The sequence below is a fragment of the Talpa europaea genome, assembly GCF_964194135.1.
Source record: "Talpa europaea genome assembly, chromosome: 10".
NCBI classification, from domain to species: Eukaryota; Metazoa; Chordata; class Mammalia; order Eulipotyphla; family Talpidae; genus Talpa; species Talpa europaea.
Window position 1 is genome coordinate 47,264,278 of NC_140077.1, and position 20,000 is coordinate 47,284,277.

A 20,000-nucleotide genomic window follows, 5' to 3' on the forward strand; every position below is an offset into this window, starting at 1 on the left:
TGTTAAACATACTTGTTGGGCACTCTTCCAAGAGTTTAACAATTCAAATATAACTTCATTGTCATGTCAACTCTATTAGATTCAATTATTATGCCTGTTTTTCAGATGAAAAAACTGAGACTGTAGTAAGTAGATGTAAAATTATCACTCATTAATGAGATAGGGAAAATGTTTGAATATAAGGCATTTATTTCTGAAGTCTGTTTTTAATCTTCCTTAACCATTATGATGATATAACTAGGGAGAATATGGTTGTTTAGGCTTGGGTTGCATTCAAGGTTTTGGAAGTATTTTCATATGCAAAAATGTAAAGTGTGTTGGAACTTTTGTTGGAAAGCAAAAGAGATGAAAATAGAGATGCAGAATGCTTGAATGTATGAATGACTTGATAGTGTATGAATTGAAGTGATAGGTATATCCAATCAATGATGCTTCCTTCTGTTAACCTGAGTAGAGCAGCAGAGAATTCATGATAGCTTGATGGCATGAGTAGTGTTTAGATATGGACCCTTTCATAATATTGAAACAACTACTATTGTATTGTTTCATGACTATTTTTTATATACTGAAACCAGTCATTTGGTAAAGAATTGAAAAATATGTAGTGCACATCTGTACTCCAACTGCATCTTCTCAATTACTGAGAGCTAATTTAAATAGAGAATACAAATCAAAATTTAGTTTTTATTGAATTGACATTTAAACAACTAGAGAGGATTCTCTTCTAAATCTACTTACAAAGTCATCAAATAAAGTTCTACTGTTGCTACAAGACAATTAGATATAACCATCTGCCTTTGCTGGTGAGTGAATATTTTGGACAATAAATTGTAAGGTCTGGAGCCAAGATGTATGCAATTTGGACAAAGAATAAGGATTGATACTTTACTTTCCAAGTTGTTGTGAAACATCGTTTTCTAAAGTTTTGACAGTGTCCTGTAGCTTGCTTCATTTTTTGTCAGTTTCAATAAAATATGCATTCATGAGGACTGAGATTTAATTTGGTCATATCATTACTCATCAAATGTTAACCCACTGAAAATATCCCTAAGCTTCTCTATTCATTTCACAATCTTTTCTATAAATTGGAATAGATATTGCCCATGACCCCCAGATATAACCAAACTTTTTTGTTGAAATAGAAGGACAAAGTTATGAAAAACTATGAAATGCTAGCACATTTTATCATTTGAGATGCATTGTCTATACTATTGTTAAGGGAAGCTTTCCTTAAGCAGAATTTGAAGACAAATTCTGTAAAGTGAAAAGCAAACATTTTCAGTTTACCAAAGATTTAGACCAGGTTAAGTTACCTTGTCAGTTCTGCTTAATTTAACCAAATTAACACAATCTGATACAATTACCAAATATATTAAAAGAGAACATTTGAGAAGCATGACTATATGTGGAACTATGGAATAAGAAAACCACAAATGCAAGTTAGTCCATAATATCCTATTGGAATTGGTAGATACATCCCTGAGAATCCTGCAAGTAAATGGAACCTAGATAAATATATTTTTATCTTTTCTGACAAACTATTTACTTTTTCTTTGAAAGGAAAAGTTTTAGAATTGAATATGTGTTCAAAGATATATTCTTAGAGCAAAAGATTTATAATATTTGTATTATAGCCCCAATTTCTTTTCAATTCTTAAGAACACAAATGAGAGTGATATATAGACAAGGGAGTAGAAGGTAGGAAGGGGGAGTATTGTATAGAGATACATATATACATAGATATGTTTAAAGGTATAACTTGAATTTCACTGACTTCACTTTGTACAGTTATTATGACTTCAGCTGCTTTGGGGTATACAGGCGGTATATTCATATATGATCCAAAAAATTATAACTCTTCTGGTTATAACTCTACTTCTCTACTTGTCTCGTCTCTCTCAGTTCTGCTGTGATTCTATTAGGTGGTGAGATTTCCAGTGCTGCAATGCTAGACCCCAATCTCTGGTCTACAAATTCTCACAGCTCCTTAAAATAATGGTTGTATTTTATCAGTCCTTTTATAGGTCTAAGTTAAAAACTCTGACCTCGTGGTACTTAAGATCTTTCACTCCTAAATGAGCTTGTCTTTGCTCCTCATTGCAACATTTGTGCCTTGACCTCTTTCCGTTCTGCCAGTTTTATATGTTCCTTTTTTTTTAGTGACTTCATTGCTTATGTTTTTGTTTCTTTCTCAGAAAACTAATGAGCAATATATCAATTCCATGTTTACTGGATCCATACCTATAGTCACTATTTTTTTGCCAGAATGATAGTTTACTTTCTTCCAGATTTGGACTATAGAGGTGGCAATAGATATATATTAGTTGAGTATGGTGTTGCTCAATACATAATTAAAATGTAGAAACAGGATAAACTAATGGTAAGTGAACTATAGGGAATGAAGTGGTCATAAAACACAAAGCTATATTTGCAACAAGACTGGCAAAGGGTACAAGTGAGACTTAGCTGTAAGAGAAGTTTCCAAAGTGGTTGGAATGTAGCATTAAGGAGACTGATGACATCATCTTCATCTGAATTATTTCGGGTTTGATGTAGAGAAGTGACAATGGTATTTGTGTAGGAATGCTTTTGACTGCAATAAAAAGACTTACTATGATTTAAATAATAAAGCATATCCCAATGATGGTTACACCAAAGTTTAATAATGTTATTAAGTTTGGGTTCCTTCCACATTTCCTTCTGCAACTATCAGTATATTCTGGCCCCTTATAATTTCAACATGAATTCAGTGGCTCCAAATTTCCTATTTTTACACAACTGTATTCTTGCAGAAATGAAAGAACCAACCTTTCTCTTTATATGACAATGATACTTTATTACAAAAATGAGTCTTTTCCAAAACCACCCCAGCAGACTTTTCCCTATAAGCAGGAGTAGATCCTATGAAGCACCCCTAAATTAGTTGTAAAGGGTAATAGACCAATTATGATTAATCCTTCAAGTTTGGGTAAATTTTTACCTGAAGAAAATCAGGATTCTGTTATGAAGGAAAAATGGGGAAATGGCTATATTCACCTAAAAGAATCTGCCACAGAAGCCCTTGTGGAAGATAAATAAAATGGAATACTTACTAAATGTGCAAGACAGAAATTATAAAAAAAAAAAATTTAGGTCTTGGATGATAGAGGGTGGCCATATTATTTTGTGTTGGTGTTATAGTGCTTGAAGGTAAATGGGTAACTTACTGGTCTCCGCTTCTAGTTCCTACAGAAGAATGTCTCACTGTTTTTAATTTTTATGACCACAGCATGCATTCATGTGCAGAACTTACTTCTTCTGAGCAGACCCATTTCACTAAACATTGTATTGACAAAGTAGGCTTTGAACTTGATTACCAGGTAAATTAGTTTTAGCTCTCCTCCTTTCTCTCCCACACAAAGAATTACATCAGAATAGTAGACATTAAAGGATATAATTAGAGGGATAAACTTACAGCCACTCTAATTTATGGACAGTAAATCATTCCCTAATTTCATATTTGAATTACAATTGCTGTCAAATTATGACCCCTGGACACATGCCACAAATAGCTGAAATGCATCCATGTGCTTGAACCCTAGGTTAAAAGCTGTGATCTGTAGGACAGGCCTCTTCTTCCATTGTGACCACTGTGTTAGTGTTATATTTTTGCAATTATTGGATCTATGCATGTTTCAGTTGAATCATGAGATTAAAAAGAGAAGTAAAAACCCAGGCATCTGACGCTGAACACACTCATACACAACAATACACCCACCACAATCATCAGCACATTGTTAAGCATGTAGCAAGCAAAAATTTGTATAAATATATGGAGATTTATGGAAACTCAAATAGTTTTATCATAAATGTCAATATTTCTCTTTAACAGATTCAATTAAGAAGTAAGAGAATCTCATTGTGGGTTTGATTTGCATTTTCTGATAATGGATGATGAGCATTTGTGTTTCTTCATTGGAAAAGTGTCTGTTTAGCTCTTCTATCCACTTTTGACTGGGTTGTTTTCTCCTTGTTGAGTTCTATAAGTTCTTTGTAGATCTTGGATATCAGATGTATGGTATGCCAAATTTTGAGAAGTATTTATTTAGCTCCTCTGCCCATTTTTGCCTATATACATACAATGGAATACTGCTCAGCTATCCAAAAAATAATGAAGGTAAACTCTTGCCATTTGTGGCTACATCAGTGGAACTGACTTAGTCAAATTAAGTCAGAAGGAGGAAGGCAATGATCAATGTTGTCACTTCTATATGGAATGTAGAGAAACCAAACAAATGGTCATTTAAAACCAATCCAATAACAAACTCTAGAAATATGACTGTGGACTATGATGGAAGAGTATTGGTACTTGGTGGTGGGTATTAGGTGGTAGCATACACCTGAAGAGTGTAATCACATACCTTTAAAGAATATACAGTGTTGTTAAGCCAATGTTGCTTCAACTGAAAAAAAAAAAAGATGCAGTTGAAGAGTTGTTTACAGTAACATTTGGAACATGTTTCTGGATAATATGAGTGAAACTGGAGTGTAGCGTTCAAGAGACTGGAGATTATTGATGGAGTTAAATGTTCAGAGAATAAAACAAAAAGACTCCCCAACTCCCCAGCAAAATAAAGGGATATGTCAGTTCAGAATGTAGAGTAAGAAATGTGGTTGGGAGATCTTAGCCAGAGAAAGATAGCCACAAATGAGAGAAGACTTCTCATTACACTATAAATTATTATTTTTTTCCTCAAGACAGTAGCAAGCAGGGCCTCCCCGGTGGCACAGTGGTTGAGCAGTGGGTTGCGAAGCTGCCTGCAGCCTCTGCAGTGCCGATTCGATCCCCGGCTGCTCTGCGGCCACCGGAGGAGGGTCCCACATGGTGCAGACCTCTCCTGCCGCCTGCTGCTCCCCTCAGCAGTGTAATTCGGTCCTTCTGCCTGCTCTGCTCCCTGCTCTGGCTCTGGTGAATTCTCTCACCCTCCTGTGCTGCTGACTGTACCCAGTGCTTGTATAAATAAATAAATAAATCTTTAAAAAAAGAGAGAGAGAGACAGAAGCAAGCAGCACAAGATGACTGAGAGGATAGAGGATGTGTAGCTATATAGATTTGGATTTAATCTCTGGTTTATCACACTGTCTGTGTGATCAAATCACTGAAATTCTCTGAGTGATAGTACTTAGGTACCTTATGTGATGAATGGGAAAAAAATAACACCTACTTCATAGAATTGTTATTAGGATTATAGGTAATGCTTAAAAGCATACGGCCATGGTACAAGTTTACAGATGGAAACCATTGTTACAATTTCATCTTTTGTCATCTCTTTATTTTTTGCAATAACCATTGGAAAAGGTAATGTTGTTTTGCAAAATCTTGACCATCACAATGGTGACAGTAACCAGTTTATTCACTATTCATAATTCTTGATCTGTCTTCATAACCATCCTCTGAGTAGTTGTCGGTTTTCCATTTCACAGAAGAGAAAACAGATTTCAAGAGAATTTGTTTGAATGTATGTAGTTTGTGTCCAGAGTTAATACTCTTAACCATTCCTACCCACCAGCCCACACACACCTATGTAGTAACCCATCTAACCTCGAGGGCTTTATTTTTAAATTCACACAAAGGGAAAGATGACAGTGATTAAGAACCACATGTCTCCATGCTTATACTGTTTGCTGACTCCCACTGTCTGGGGATAGGATAGGAGCTTGCTGCCAATATAGTTTCCTGTCCCCAAACAGCTGGAAGGGCAGCAAACAGCTGCTGTGAAATGTGTTTGAATCGTATCCCTTCAACTAGCAGACATCTGTGCTTATCTATAGAAAGACCCTGGAAGATTGTTTTGTGTTTTATGATACACTCTAGGCAGGATGAGAGAGATTGCTGATTTGAAAAAGAGACTAAATTCAAGAACAGAACTTTTTAGTATTTCCCCATTGTGGACACTTTTCCAACCTCTGATATCCACTCAGATATAAAGTTTGTGAGCCTCAAATAAATAGATGACAGTCGTTTTGAAGACACTTTAATTGTTTTCCTCAAGGCGCATTTTTTATACCAGACATATTCCATGCCTCACATCTGAGATAACAACATTCTGTTGCACCAGGCTTCTCCTGCAATAATTTTTGAAGCACTGTTCTGTTACCTGCTGCCCTTTGCTTCTAGCGTGTGGATGAAGCAAAAATGGTATGAGTGACTACTTCTGCCTCTTCTCCTAGATTTCAAACACTGACAGTACAAACTGCAATGTCCATAGGCCTTTGCAGGAATGGGGCTGGTGCAGCATCCAGATCTCCCGGGTAAATGTGACTACGGGAAGCAGAAGTTACTAAAAAAGGCAGCTAAGAGTCCAGAATGAGCAACTTTATCATAGATTTTGTAGTTACAAGAGTTTCAAGGTAGTTATGTTTCCAGTAAAATCTTACTATGTAGAAAATCACTTTTAAGTTTTGTAACAGAGGCCATTGCTATATTTCAGAGTCATGGTAGCCAAAGTCAAATCTTCAAGGAATTTCAGAGGAAATTTGCAACATGAGGCAGGATTTTCTATGTTTTTCAAAATAACAGGGAGGATGATATTTTAAAACCAGAAAATGGTTTGTATATAAAATTCAGTATATGAGTATATAATAGGTATGCTCATGGAGACAAGTAATAAAGTTCATCTATGCATTCACCACCTACTTCTATAGTCCCTACCTTACCAACAAAATACCAGACTTTTTCTAAAGAAGCATAAATATGTTTGATAATATTTCAATGGTCAATGTCTATAAAGTATTTGAGAAGTAAATAAGCTGTTTCTCATATTTCACTTAGAGGCCAGAAAAATGACTTAATTGTATATATGTTTCTTTGATTGAATGAGAGTAAAGATTTGTGAAATTTATTCTTCAAACACGCACAACACTATAATCACAGAAAAGGAAAGGCGAGTACGCAGAGTTTTTGAATGCAACCAGGGCATATTGAAATGCAGGCATTTTTTGCTTGCTCAGGCAAAAGTCTTATTTTGCTCATTATGGCTACTTTTGCTCTCAGGCCCTTTCCTCACCCAAGATTTTCAGCATGGTTTTTAGGTAGGATTATACAATTGGAGAAAAAAAATGGCAGATTACTGACATACAGTCATTCGCTTTTTATGTTTTAATTGCTTTTTAGAGCTTCACCTTTCCATCTCTGCCAGTAATAAGAATGGTAATAGCTCATGCTAATGGAAGATTAAGGTTATCCTCACAATTATACATTTCTAGTTTTGAAATACCTGGAATAGAGTTGCAGACAAATGCACTTATCGAAAGGATTGTAAGGGGGACAGGAAGGAGTCTTGGTATCCCTCACATATTTTTGTCAAGAAATGTTCCTGTGTTGTTTCTGGATTTTTCAAGAACAGGTAGAATTTGTTTTTACTTTGCTTCCAGCTTCCACACAAATATCCAAAGTCTGCATTATAAGCTTAAAGTTTTTTTTTTTTTTGTGCATGTAATGTGTTTATGTGAAGTCCTTGCTAAGTGTGTTATAAATATTTGTTAAGCATCCCAGAAATATGTTTTATTGTAATTACACTGAAAAGAAATGGCAGCTCAGAAAAGCTAATTGATTTCGTCCCAAGCTTCATTTACTAGCATGTTGGTCGAAGTTGGAATTCAAATACAGGTCGTCTACTATATGAACCAATGATTTCGTTCTGTGGGCAAGTGAACATACTTCTTACTGAAATAGTACCAAAAAATGCTTAATGTGGCACTTTCTGACAGGCATAGTTTCAACAGATGAAGCATAATTTGATCACAGTATTATTTGTGCCTTTACCTAAATGTCATAAAACTCCCTGGTTTGAAGGAAGATGGAATAATTTGGAAAACACTGGATTTTAGGAAATGTTTTCCATATGATTTTTGTAGTGATAAGCTGAAGATCCAAGAAGCAATACTTTCCTCACAAATGATGTAACTAATATGAAGTAGATTATTATATATGGACAGATCTATAGCTCCGTGAGCACTGGACAGAGGAATATACACACACACTACCCTCACATCAACCACTCAAACTTAACACTCATTCTACAACCACTCTTACACACACTCAGCCATAGATAATACACGCTCACAACCATCCCTTACCCATTCCACTAAGAGAGCAGAAGACTAGAAAGACGGTCTGCTGCACCATGTCTGGGCTTGGGGTGAGGCTTACCTAGCCAGGGCCGGGGTTTGAACTCAGGCCGTTGCAGTGGTAGCACTTGAGCTTTAAACCCCTAGGCCACCGGAGAGGCCTCCAATGTAGCGGTCTTTCGGGATTCCTCTTAAACCTATTAAGGAGCTAGAAAGTGATGCAATGGGAATAGGTAAGAGTGGCAGGACCTGGAGACAGGCTCTTTAGGACCACCTGTACCTAATCAGCTAAATGTAGTAATTAAAGCATTTCAGTAACCCTTCAGGTCTACGTTCAGGATGTAAATCACAAATAAAGGGTGCATAACACTTTTAAATACTTAATATAGGCTTAATTTAGGAAATGCAATCACTAGGTCTCAAATTCATTTTAAACAAATCTGAGGTGCCTCTTTAAAATGCCTTAACTTGAAATTTCGGTAAAATGAAGTTTCTTTGAATGTATACAATTGTGGGGGGCAGAGAGTAAAGGAGGAAGGGCTCTCCCTCCCCCCCCCCAAGAACAAGGGTGAAAGATTATTAAGGTTTTAAAGATAGATGGGGAGGTATTGTTGAACCTAGGAAACTATAACCCTAAAATATAGTGTAAGCCTTGGACACCTCAATAAAAATGGAATATAAAAAAATCAAATTTGTGCTTCATTCCAATAAACAAAAATTCAATGGAAAGCCCAATGGTCTTCATCAATACTTTAAAAAAGTTTTTTTGCTCCATGAGTAAAGATTTATATTCGACCAAATTTTGCAGAACACTCTCAAAATCTATACAATTTATAGAAATGTATCCTTCCACTATTTTACACTGATTCAGTCAGTCATCTATGGTTAGCAGGGATGGGGAGGAACAGGTCTCAAAAAAAGGGAGACGAGTGTACCCAGCATTATGGTAATGATCACAAGTACTATAGTGCTGGAAGAGCTAAGGGGTGGGTTGTAAGAATAAACATTACTGTCAAGGTTTTTTTGTTTTTTTAAGATTTGTTTATGAATACAAGAACTGAAGTGTAGGCCAGAGGTGTGCAAGGGATATGAGGCTTCACCGAAGAGAATGGGGGGGGCAGAACAGGCAGCTCCACTGAAATACACTGCTGAGGGGAGCAGTTGGGCAAGACAGGAGAGGTCTGCTGCGCCATGTGGGCAGCTCTCTGGCCGGGGATCCAACTCGTGCTTGTAGTGACTGCCAATAACTTCATACTGCTGAGACTTAACCCCTGTACCACCAGGGTTACCCATCAAGGTTTTATTTTTAAAGGAAAAAAGGGGACCCTTTTACGTTGTCCTAGAGTAGTGCCTTTTGAGACACAAATCTTGATCCCCAACTCAAACCCACGGTGTCATTCTGAGGTTTCTCAGCTCCCTGGTTTAAGAACCATTCTAGTTGATGCTGATTCATGGGCAAGTTGAACCATTGATCAGAGAGGATCCATGAGACTCCTCTACTGTAAATGGACAGGGGGTGTACAGCAAAGGCTGGGCTACAGAAGTGTCCTGACAGCCTTTCATTTCCCAGGAAAAACACAATCTATCAGGTCCCAGACCAGGCTTCCTGAACCCTGGATAAAAAGCCATCATCTGTGCCCATTTGGAGCGCATACAAATAGGAGATCCCAAGTATTGGAATAAAATTAGGTCCTCAAAAAGTTTACAATAGATCATACAAACATAATGCATTAGTTGCTATATTTTTGTTAAAAATATATAACCTTTTCTTGTAGTATATAAGCTACCACTGTGATCAACTGAGAGGTGAAAAATGGTAAATATTATTTGGAAAACCTGTAAAAATCTTGGCAAATAGTTACATATGCCTTCACTTGTTATATATCATAACACATGCATAATGCCCTGTCACATTATGAGATAAACGTATTTCCAAAGGGTTTTATATTGAAAATTTTTAACTAAGTAAGGGTTAAAATGAAAAAGGAGCAATCCTGCTTTCTTCTCTAAAATGAAGGCAAACAAATGGACTTGATTTTATTTGAGATACAGAAAAAAGTTTGGTTTGTATTGCAGTATGACACATTTTAAAGATGAAATAAATGTTAATGCTACTCCATCTCCTAGCAGTTATAATATGCTTATATTTTCTTCGCCTTATTGATTTCTTAATTAAGATTCAGATTTTAAAATTTAAAAAGCTGTTCATAATAGTCTTGACTTGTTTGGGGGCCTATAAGAACAATTTAGTATTTCTATTAGCTACTCTAAAAAATTCAACTTGGACAGTGATGAGCATAATTATAAAACCATCATCCTAACAAAATGCTTAGCAAATAAAATATCCTCATTTTCCTAAGTACCAATAAATATTACAAAGATCCTATAACCTTCCCGAAAACATTTTTTGACAGTGTGAATATTGGTTCAATTTCTCTGAAAATTCAATATCTGAAAATAAACACATTTTGGGAATGACAGGGAGGTAGGGTTGTGTACTGTGTGAGCTCTTACATTGAATAACATGCCTTGAGCAAGCTATTAAACTTCCGGTTCCTTTGTTTCCACATCTAGAAGATGGAGATCATAGAAGCACTTATCTCATGGGGCTGCAGTGAGCTCATTTCTGTCCACTACTTAGAACAACACCAATATGGAGGAAGCACATACTAAACATTGACAATTAGTATAAGCTGTTGTTCTACTCGGATCCAAAATCCACACATTTGCCTCTAGTCTTGCTTTTGTGCAGATGCAACACACCCCAGTGGTCTTGAATTTCAGTCAAAAGTAGAGACTCAAGACAGTCACAACATACTCTGGGCACCAGTTTACCCAGAAGGTTATGGGACAACAACTAGGTCTCTCCACATACATCAGACTTTTCTATTGACAGTAGTCTCAGAAACGGCAATTAGTATGGCCCTTAACACAGGGGTTGAGAAACTGCTTTCCCCAGGTGACACCTAGGTGCAAGAGATGAGCTCCCCATTAGGGGAGTGAGGTTCACTTAGGCTTAGCATTCATGCAAATATTCATTTGATAAAAGGCTTGTATCCAGAAAATGGGGAGGTACAGTACTGTAAAAGGCATTCTGATGTTCTGGTATATTAAAAAGAACTTAGAAAATTAAAAAGAAAATTGGTGTTTTTTACTTAATATTCCTCTTGGCTATCAATAATTACAAAATCATTTTAAAAAAAGCTTGCCAGCTGACATTCTACCTTGGTGTAGCTGCTTAAGGACTCACATCAGAGGTAAATTAATGTTAGCTTCTGTAAAAATATTCAAACATTCTATGTATATACATGCACAAAACATTGGCATTTTAAGTGGGAAAATACTTGTATTGTTGCTAAACTACTTTTCTAAAACAAAGGGTGATAAGCTTATCTTTATGCACCCCAATGCTTTGCCCGAAATCCTTTCAGAAGTAGGCAAGTTTACATTGTATCTTGAGTGAAATGCCACAGAGCATATACTGCAAAGTACAGGGAGGACTTTACAACAAAAAAAACCTGAAATTACTGCAGAATGAAAACATTAAGTAGGATGCTAATTAAATGGGCTTACTAAGCATTATTTACAAATCTTGCTGTTAAAATAAGAGCTAACTTACAAAATATAATCACCTTATATTCACAAAGAACCTCAAGAAATAAGACAGAACTTACTGACTTTGGCTTGGACATAGATAATATGGAGAAATGTATTGTGACATTAAGATGCCAACAAGTTATTCTGAAACCACACTGATGTTATATGAACCATCATAAGCCGCCAGCATAGGCAGGGAGGCTTTCTTCCTCTTAGGAGAGCCAACATCTGATCTATCTAGCATAAATCAGTTGCCTTTAATTTAGATCAAAATTCTCTTTGGAATTATGTGTTTTCTTTTCTGGAAAGGAATAGGTAGGGAACGACTTATATGTCCGTGCATGAGAATGTTAACTTATAACCTTAAATGGTTTAAGGATATTTGAAGTTATTTATATTCTCACATGATACCTTCATCAAGAACAGTGATGAGAGTGGATCCTGATCAGTGATGGGAGTTACTGTGTGTCAGGAAAACATCTCAGATTACAGTTCCAAGAAATTTCAGTTGATCAAAATGGTATGTAATGGCAAGAATTTTTGGACCTCAGTGTTATAGTCTGGTTGGTTGGTTGGTTTGCTCCACCAGTCTTACAGAATAAATGAACATTTTTGTCTTACACAGGTACATTTCTGAAATTCAGGGAATTTTGTTCAGTAAGTAGAACAGAGACCCCAATGTAGGTGCATTATCCTAATCAAATATGCCTTTATTTTCCCCACAAAGGATTCTATTGTATCTGTCCCTTAAAGGATTTTTCATGAAACTAGACTTAGATAAGAGAATTTTCAAGCATGTTTATAGGCAGGAAACTGCAGTTATTTTCTATAAACAGGCCTGAGCCAATGCCTAGGCCTCCACCAAATTACCATTTGTAGGCCCGTGATTTGACTAACAGCAGAGAGTTATGCATCTTAGCCCACGGCAATTAGACCTTTGAGATCCTCAGAGTGCCTTATAAGCTTTTTTCATGAAATAACGGTATTCTTGCAGCAGTTGTCCTAATCTGTCTGTAAAACTAGTTGTCATGCTTTCCTAGAGGGACAATTTGTCCTGTGGTTTTTCTGAGTCACCAGGAGGAGAAGTTTTTCTATAGACATTTAGGAGTTTAAAATAAAAGGATTTGTCAGAAACTAGCACAGTAGATCACAATGGCACAACCAGGGTTTTGCTGATTCAGTGAGGAAAAAAATAAGCCAGATTCTGCATTTTAAAGCATGGATTCAATTTAAATATCTTCCCTAGACTACTGGTTTATACATACAATGTATATGGAAAAAAGCAAAAGAAATGAAATAAATGTAATTTATATCACAAAATTACACAGTGAAGGAAATATAAGTTTTTGGGTAGGAAGACCAAAGTCACTGGTAAAATCCTAAATAACAGCAGGTCCCTAGGACCTTCATCTGTATTAGATTTTATTTTATCACAGTGCACATATTCGGAGTAAACCAAGAGAAAATCACTAAAGATAAACTATATTGTTCATGGGATTTCATCATGTAGAAAAACTTTCTTCTTCCCATGGTGAAGTTGAAAACCACCTCCAGAATCTAACTCAACTTCAGGAGGCTTTTAATATGAATTTGCTAATTATTACAGAACTGATTTTAGCCTGCAAACTCTATAGAGCCATGCTAACAATGAAATCTGTTATGCTATTCAAAGTCTAGAGTTGTTTAGGTTGTATACAAATCCAGAAGCTCTGAATAGCCTCTGAAAAAAACGAGAGCTTCATGAAGTTCTGCTTAATGTTTGCAAAACATTTGTCATTTCTGCCACATGCAGAGATTTTAAATTTCTGGCTTCAACAAGTAAAAGACAAAAATATATAGTTGCCAAGTATTAATGCCTTTCAAATTACATATTTCTTAGTGTTACCTTTTCAAAGATTTTAGGCTTGGCATATAATAAGCTAATTAAATTTTCTTCCTAGGAAGCACCAAACTAGACCGCTGCCCCAGGCACATAACATCAGCTTACTATATCCTTCGCTCATTTATTCTGTGTGTGAGATGAGACTCCTCAAACTGTAGAGTACTTAGGCCAGGCTGCTGCTGATGGATTTCAGTAACTACAGAGCCAGTGTTTGAGTCTCAGCCCTGACAGCATGCATCACAGAAAGGTGACAGTAGAGACACATCTTCCTGTGTGAGTTGGCCGTGGATGACAATCTGCCAAGCTAAAATAAAGGAAGAGGCATTACTTGTATAAAAATGAACCAAATGGCTTAGCTCCAAAGTATTTTGCAAGATTCTAAGAATATAACTTCAATATCTATCACCCCTAATTGTTCTTATGAGCTACCCAGAAAAAAATAATAATTAAAAACAGAATCATGTGGGGAAAGGCATTTGTGCATCTTCATAATTAAGCAATTTTGTGGTCTTCTTAGGAAACAAAGGAAATGTTATTTAATAGCACTCAATGTTGGCAGTAAAACTACTAGGTTCTCTGTACATCTTTAACTTCAGTAAACTTTTTTTCCTTATTTAAAATCTGATATAAGTAGGATGAAAATGATTAAAAGATTTGCCCAAGTTACCAAATGGCAGACCTGAAATTTAAATCCAACTTTATTTCATGATAAAACCTTATTACTTTTCTCTATTTTAACATGCTACAAGATAAAACAGTTCCCTGTTTAAAAAAGAGACTCTTTTTGGTGGAATTAGTTGGGAAAAATCCATGAGAATATAAATGATAAATGCATGTGTACAACCATATGTGTGTATGGTATTTATCTTACACTATAAACTCCCTAAGGAAGAATTTTCAGTTGTTGTGTTTATAGACTTGAATTTACATATTATGACTTTTATTGAGGCTAGTCATCTTGTATGAAAAAAAGGGCTAATATTACTCCTGGAAATAAGGAGATTCTCATAGCAAAGAAAACAGTGACCATCTGGACCTTATGTTATTATGTTCACTTTATAGAATCCATTTTACTGAAAAAAAGAGACAGAAATTAATCTCCCTAAGATATCATCTTATAAATATAGATCTATTTATGCAACATCAATGTATAGGTAGGTGTTAAAAAATGGGAGTTTACTCATTTTTGGAGTAAAAGTGTCAAATTTCAGATTTTATAGCATTACATGTCTCTAAATTCCTGATTACCTTCTTGAATAATAGGTGCTTATTTTTCTTTTTACTTACAGTTGGACAGTGTCACCTCCCTGATCCAAGCAGCCAAAAATTTAATGAATGCCGTAGTGCAAACAGTGAAAATGTCTTATATTGCCTCAACCAAGATCATCCGAATTCAGAGTCCTTCTGGGCCCCGGCATCCAGTTGTGATGTGGCGAATGAAGGCTCCTGCAAAAAAACCCTTGATTAAAAGAGAAAAGCCAGAAGAAAAGTGTGCAGCCGTCAGACGAGGCTCAGCAAAGAAAAAAATCCATCCAGTACAAGTCATGAGTGAATTTAGAGGAAGACATGTCTACTGAAACCACTGTTCTATTCTAGTGCCTGTATTACAAAGTCCTGGCTAAACACACTGCTTTATTTTTACACTTAATTAGTTCTTTAAGTTCACTAACTTTTGGAGTTTACCTCACAATTAACATGAAATCAGAAGACTGTATCAAACATGAACAATATGTATTTGGGATCATGCCATTGTCTTAGGTGCTGGCCATACAGCACCTAATGACCAGCACCTAATAAATAATCAATAGGTGCTTGTGGAATGAATGAATGTTTCAGGTGTCATTCAGTCATTCCCAACACAATATTTTACATACATTACTGAAATGAGCATAGGGAAATGAAGTGAATCAGGGTCATCTGCTATAGTTTAACACTCTTTTTCATCTTCAATTAAAACATGGACATGAGTTATCCCATTCTCAGGTAGAAGTGTGAGTTTATATTTTAGCTGGGAAAATATACAAAAAAAAAAAAAAACACCTACAAGATGTGTAACTATTTCGAAAGCCACACGCTCAATAATCATAATAGTCTCATTTAGAAAATCTAAGTCCATTTGATCCTATATAAGCTCTCCCTAGGTTGGAATTTAAAATACAGCATTAAATGTCAAAAGAGTAGGCATAACTTAAAATTATGCAATTACCAAATAATCCCTATGTTAAATTAAAAAAATACCCTTACCCAAAATGAGATGTGAACAAACCCTTTTCTTCAAAGTAGGTACATTTCCAGTTTGGCACACAAAAAAAAAAAAAACAACTGCAAATGAAGTCTAAAAAAATATAACTTGGAGAATATCCCAGGAGTAAAGTCTGCTTAGTAATCAAAGGTACAATAAAAAAAAACATGTATGTTTACAGCCGAGAAAGACATCTGTCCACCTATGTGAATCCCTACAGTGAACAGAATTTCAAGATTTACTTAAAATCAAAGTGCTAATAATGTAAGTTCTTTTACACAACAAAAAGTTAACAGCAAGGATTAACTTGATTAAAATTGAATTGTGGTATTTACCAAACATCCTTGCAGCTTAAGATGACATTTTTAAAATAAATTTCTCTACTAAAGATAACTTGTGTCCTAACATTCAATGGGAGAATGAGCAGAAACTGTAGAGCCTTATCTGGAATTGACATTCTCTATTGTAATTCTGTTCGTTTATTTTTACATTTTGTATTTCACTGAGAGGATAGATGATGCTCACTCTTAAACATTAGAAGTATGAGTTGCTTTGCTACATAAAACTAATGATGTACACACACCCACAAAAAAATGAGTGGCAAAGTCTAAAAATTTTCACACTAAAATTATATTAAATGAACTTAATCTGTTTGTATGAATGTAGTAGACACATTTAAAACCTTAAGTGGGGGAATGGCAAAAATTTATTAATGAAAGTGATAGCTTGGTGGTTTATCTATATACCTTTGTACTCACATCCCTGATGTGATGTGTGCTTCCTCTGATAATACATTTGTTTGATCCTGCTAATCAAGACTCCCCTTTCTCTTAATGAAATCAATTTATGTTCATTTACATTAAAAACAAAAACAACCTTTGTGAAGGAGAGGGTTGATAGCATCTACAAGGACAGTCCTGGATAGCCTCTAGTGTCACTTTCAAACATGAGATTAGAATCAGAATAACTTAGAAAATATCTAGAACACGATCTTTAAATTAGACATATTGCAAGGTTTTTCATCAAACAAGGAAAGTGAAAAATCATCGCTCCTTTTTATTTATCACAACTATTGAGTTAGAATATTTGCTTCTATTTACTAGAGTTTGTGGATACAACCTGAGTGAGGAAATAAACCTCAAACACACTTTTCAAGATAATTTGTTAATGATTCCCTGTTTGTCATATGACACAAGTGCAAACTATGCATGTCTTTACAAATATATTATTCATTAATTTTCTTCCTTATCTTTGCAAATCCTTTCCTTTTAAGTATTAGCATAGCATATATGTTCCCCATAAAGTCCCTCCTTGTAAGGGATAAGCGCCTCCATAGCTTGCATACTGTATAGCTTCAGAGGAGGTCACCTTTCTAGTCACAGTACAAAAGAGTTAAAATTATGAGTACACTAAACCCCAAAAATTAGTGCTCCTCCTATTCAATAATGCTTGACTAAAAAACACTAATGTCCAACCACAGAGAAAGTATTCTCAGTAGCTTCCTGTATCTTCACTTTCAGGGTGATCTTTTCATCTTGTATCCCTGAGCTGGGCTATCTCACTCCTATGAACATTTGAGGGATTCTACGATAATGATGCTATCAGATCCACTCACCCAGTCACTTAGCCCCAGTCAATGTCCTTCCCTCTCATGCTGTGCAATAAAAATATGTCTCATCTCCCATCTCTTATACATCTATCATACATTTAAACCAATATATTCTGCAGTGTTTTACTTCCAATTATAAATAAATTTGAATTCCCGGCAGCATTATTTCCCTTTTTTTTTCTATTCCATTAGGCATTCTTTGCTGTCACATACACAAATGCATGCTAGGGATTATGGTTCCCATGGATGCAGATTTCTATATAATGGCAAAATGAATAGAATGACATCTGAGACTTTTCCTGGTGATATTTACCATTCTCTGGTGAACTCATTGCAGAATTGCCAACCTATTTTCAGAATGCTGTAAGTAATTCTCTAGGTCAGCACAGCAGACACCAGAATATCAAGTTGAATGAAATATGTACTTTTATCGGCCTGTCTTTTGCAAAGAAATTCTGCCTATTGCATGTTTAGGAATCAAAAAGCCATTTTTCTATTTGGGAAGTTAGAAATAGTTCTGTTTGACCTATCAGGTCAGAAAATGTAAGGTCATCCAGTTTAAAACTAGTGTCCTGTATATTATTTCAATAATTATTTTAAGTAAACTAGGACCGTGATTGCAACATGAGGAATTTATATTTCTGTATCACTTTCCTTAATATTTTGCATACTACAAAACATTTATTCAAGTGAAAATGCCATAGTAATCCTTTCATAATTCTCTTCCTATACCACAATAATACCATTAGTATTTCACATGTTACTATCAAATAAAGAAGCCAAGCCTAATGACAAAATTGTCCAGACACAAAGTATTTAAGTTTTCATCACAATCTTTTGGATTGATTAGGAAATAAAATGCTAGTGTTACTAAGCAACTTCATAATCAAGGCTGCACCACTATCCCAGATCACCAAAAGACTAAAATACAGTTTTTAAATACTAAAGTTTTAAAATACTAAATACAGTTTTTGCCATTTTTTTACCAATTCACTTGAATAGGAAACATTTTTACTTAAAGCAAGGCTTAAAATACCAAAAAGGCTTATAATACTAAAAAGTTTTAATGAATTTTCCCCTACTAGGGTACACAGGATAATTCCTGAGTCTTTTATAGAAGGATAGTATTATTGAAAGAACCATTTCCAAATGGAACCCCAACCTTACTAGAATTCTGTGCACAGACAATAGTCTATCAGGTTGGTCTTTCTGTAGATCGTGGGATGTTTCAGTGATTACAGGCTGGTTTATGACATCTAATAGCCCCCATTGTTTGAGGAGAACAAAACACAAGTCTGATTTTCAAAATGAGTTTGATAAACAAGAGGGGAAAAAGGTATAAATACAAAACAGCTCTAAAGAGACATAGGTAAGAAAGTGTCAGTGGTAAGGGAGGGAATAAGTAAGACAGATGCAGGAGCAGTTCATTTTTATAGTCAGGAATGAAAAGTTCTTGGTTTTATGAAGAGGCAACCTTCTCCTGAAGGAGACTTTAAGGATAGCTTGGGGCTCTTGTCTTTGGTGGTTTGGATAAAGTCTTATCAAAGGCAGGAGGATGAATTCCATAAATTCTCAGGACGATTTAGTGATGTTGTTTGCAAGTTGAGAAACAGAAATTTGGAAGTTTTGTAGTTTTATGATAGGTGAAATTCTCAATATCAGAGCCAATCAGGATAGCCATCTATTTATATATTTAACAAATATTAGTTGAGTACATATGTTCTAAGCATTTCTCAAGGTTCTGGGAATTAAAATATTAAATACAGATAACAAATAGAGATTCTGGTCCTCTTGTGTTAGCTCCTGTTAAAGGCTATTACCTTATTTAATTCTCTCAATGGCTGTCAGGGTAGACATTATTAGTTCCATTCTATAGATAAGAAAACTGAGATTTCGCAGAGATACAGATCTCCTTCAAATACTCAGCAGCTTGAAATATTGGTTGCATGGCAGAATACAAACTTTTAGCCAACACACCAACCAAACTTTTGGGAAAACACATTTGACAATGAGATGCACATTTCAAATGCCAGCTGGCTTCCTATGTAAGAGCAAAATAACCAAAACAATATTATTAACCCTCAACTATATCTTTTAAAGTGGATAAAAGACAGGTACATAAGTAATTAGCCGCATATTCTCACTTCTAATAACTGATTGCCAGTTACATGAGGAGTGAATATTTTATCTAGGAGATATGAAATAAGATGACTCCCTTGTCAAATTGCTTTCATTTTCATAAAGGAAAATTTTCAATAATTCAAAAATGTTCAATAACACATCTTCAGAACTGATTGGTGAAAACCATTCACTGGCCTCATTTCTCTTCCTTTTTACTGCTTATGTACCTTTATTTTTAAAGTTATACATCCCAGGTGAGTTTCAGCCAAATATTGTTGAAATAAGCTAAAGTTTCCTTGTATTCCAAACTAACTCAAACTATAGCAAAATGGGTTTCCTTCTTTATGGAGGTCATAAATATACAACGTGTGCCTGGGAATAGAAAGGTGATAATTTGAGTAACTCTTGCAGGGCAAAGCTGTGCTTCCTGTTGGTTTTTA

General features: G+C 35.4%; 1 protein-coding gene across 1 annotated transcript in view; it reads left to right on the top strand.

Moving 5' to 3' along the window:
• The window catches only part of CTNNA3 (catenin alpha 3), a gene marked incomplete at both ends in the record, with an annotated part of 1,381,762 nt that extends 1,366,597 nt beyond the window's left edge, over positions 1-15,165 (top strand). Inside the window, one exon of the mRNA XM_084245749.1 lies at positions 14,878-15,165. Within this exon, the coding sequence (XP_084101875.1) occupies positions 14,878-15,165 (288 nt within the window). The remainder of the gene's footprint in view (positions 1-14,877) is intronic.
• Between the last annotated feature and the right edge of the window lie 4,835 nt (positions 15,166-20,000).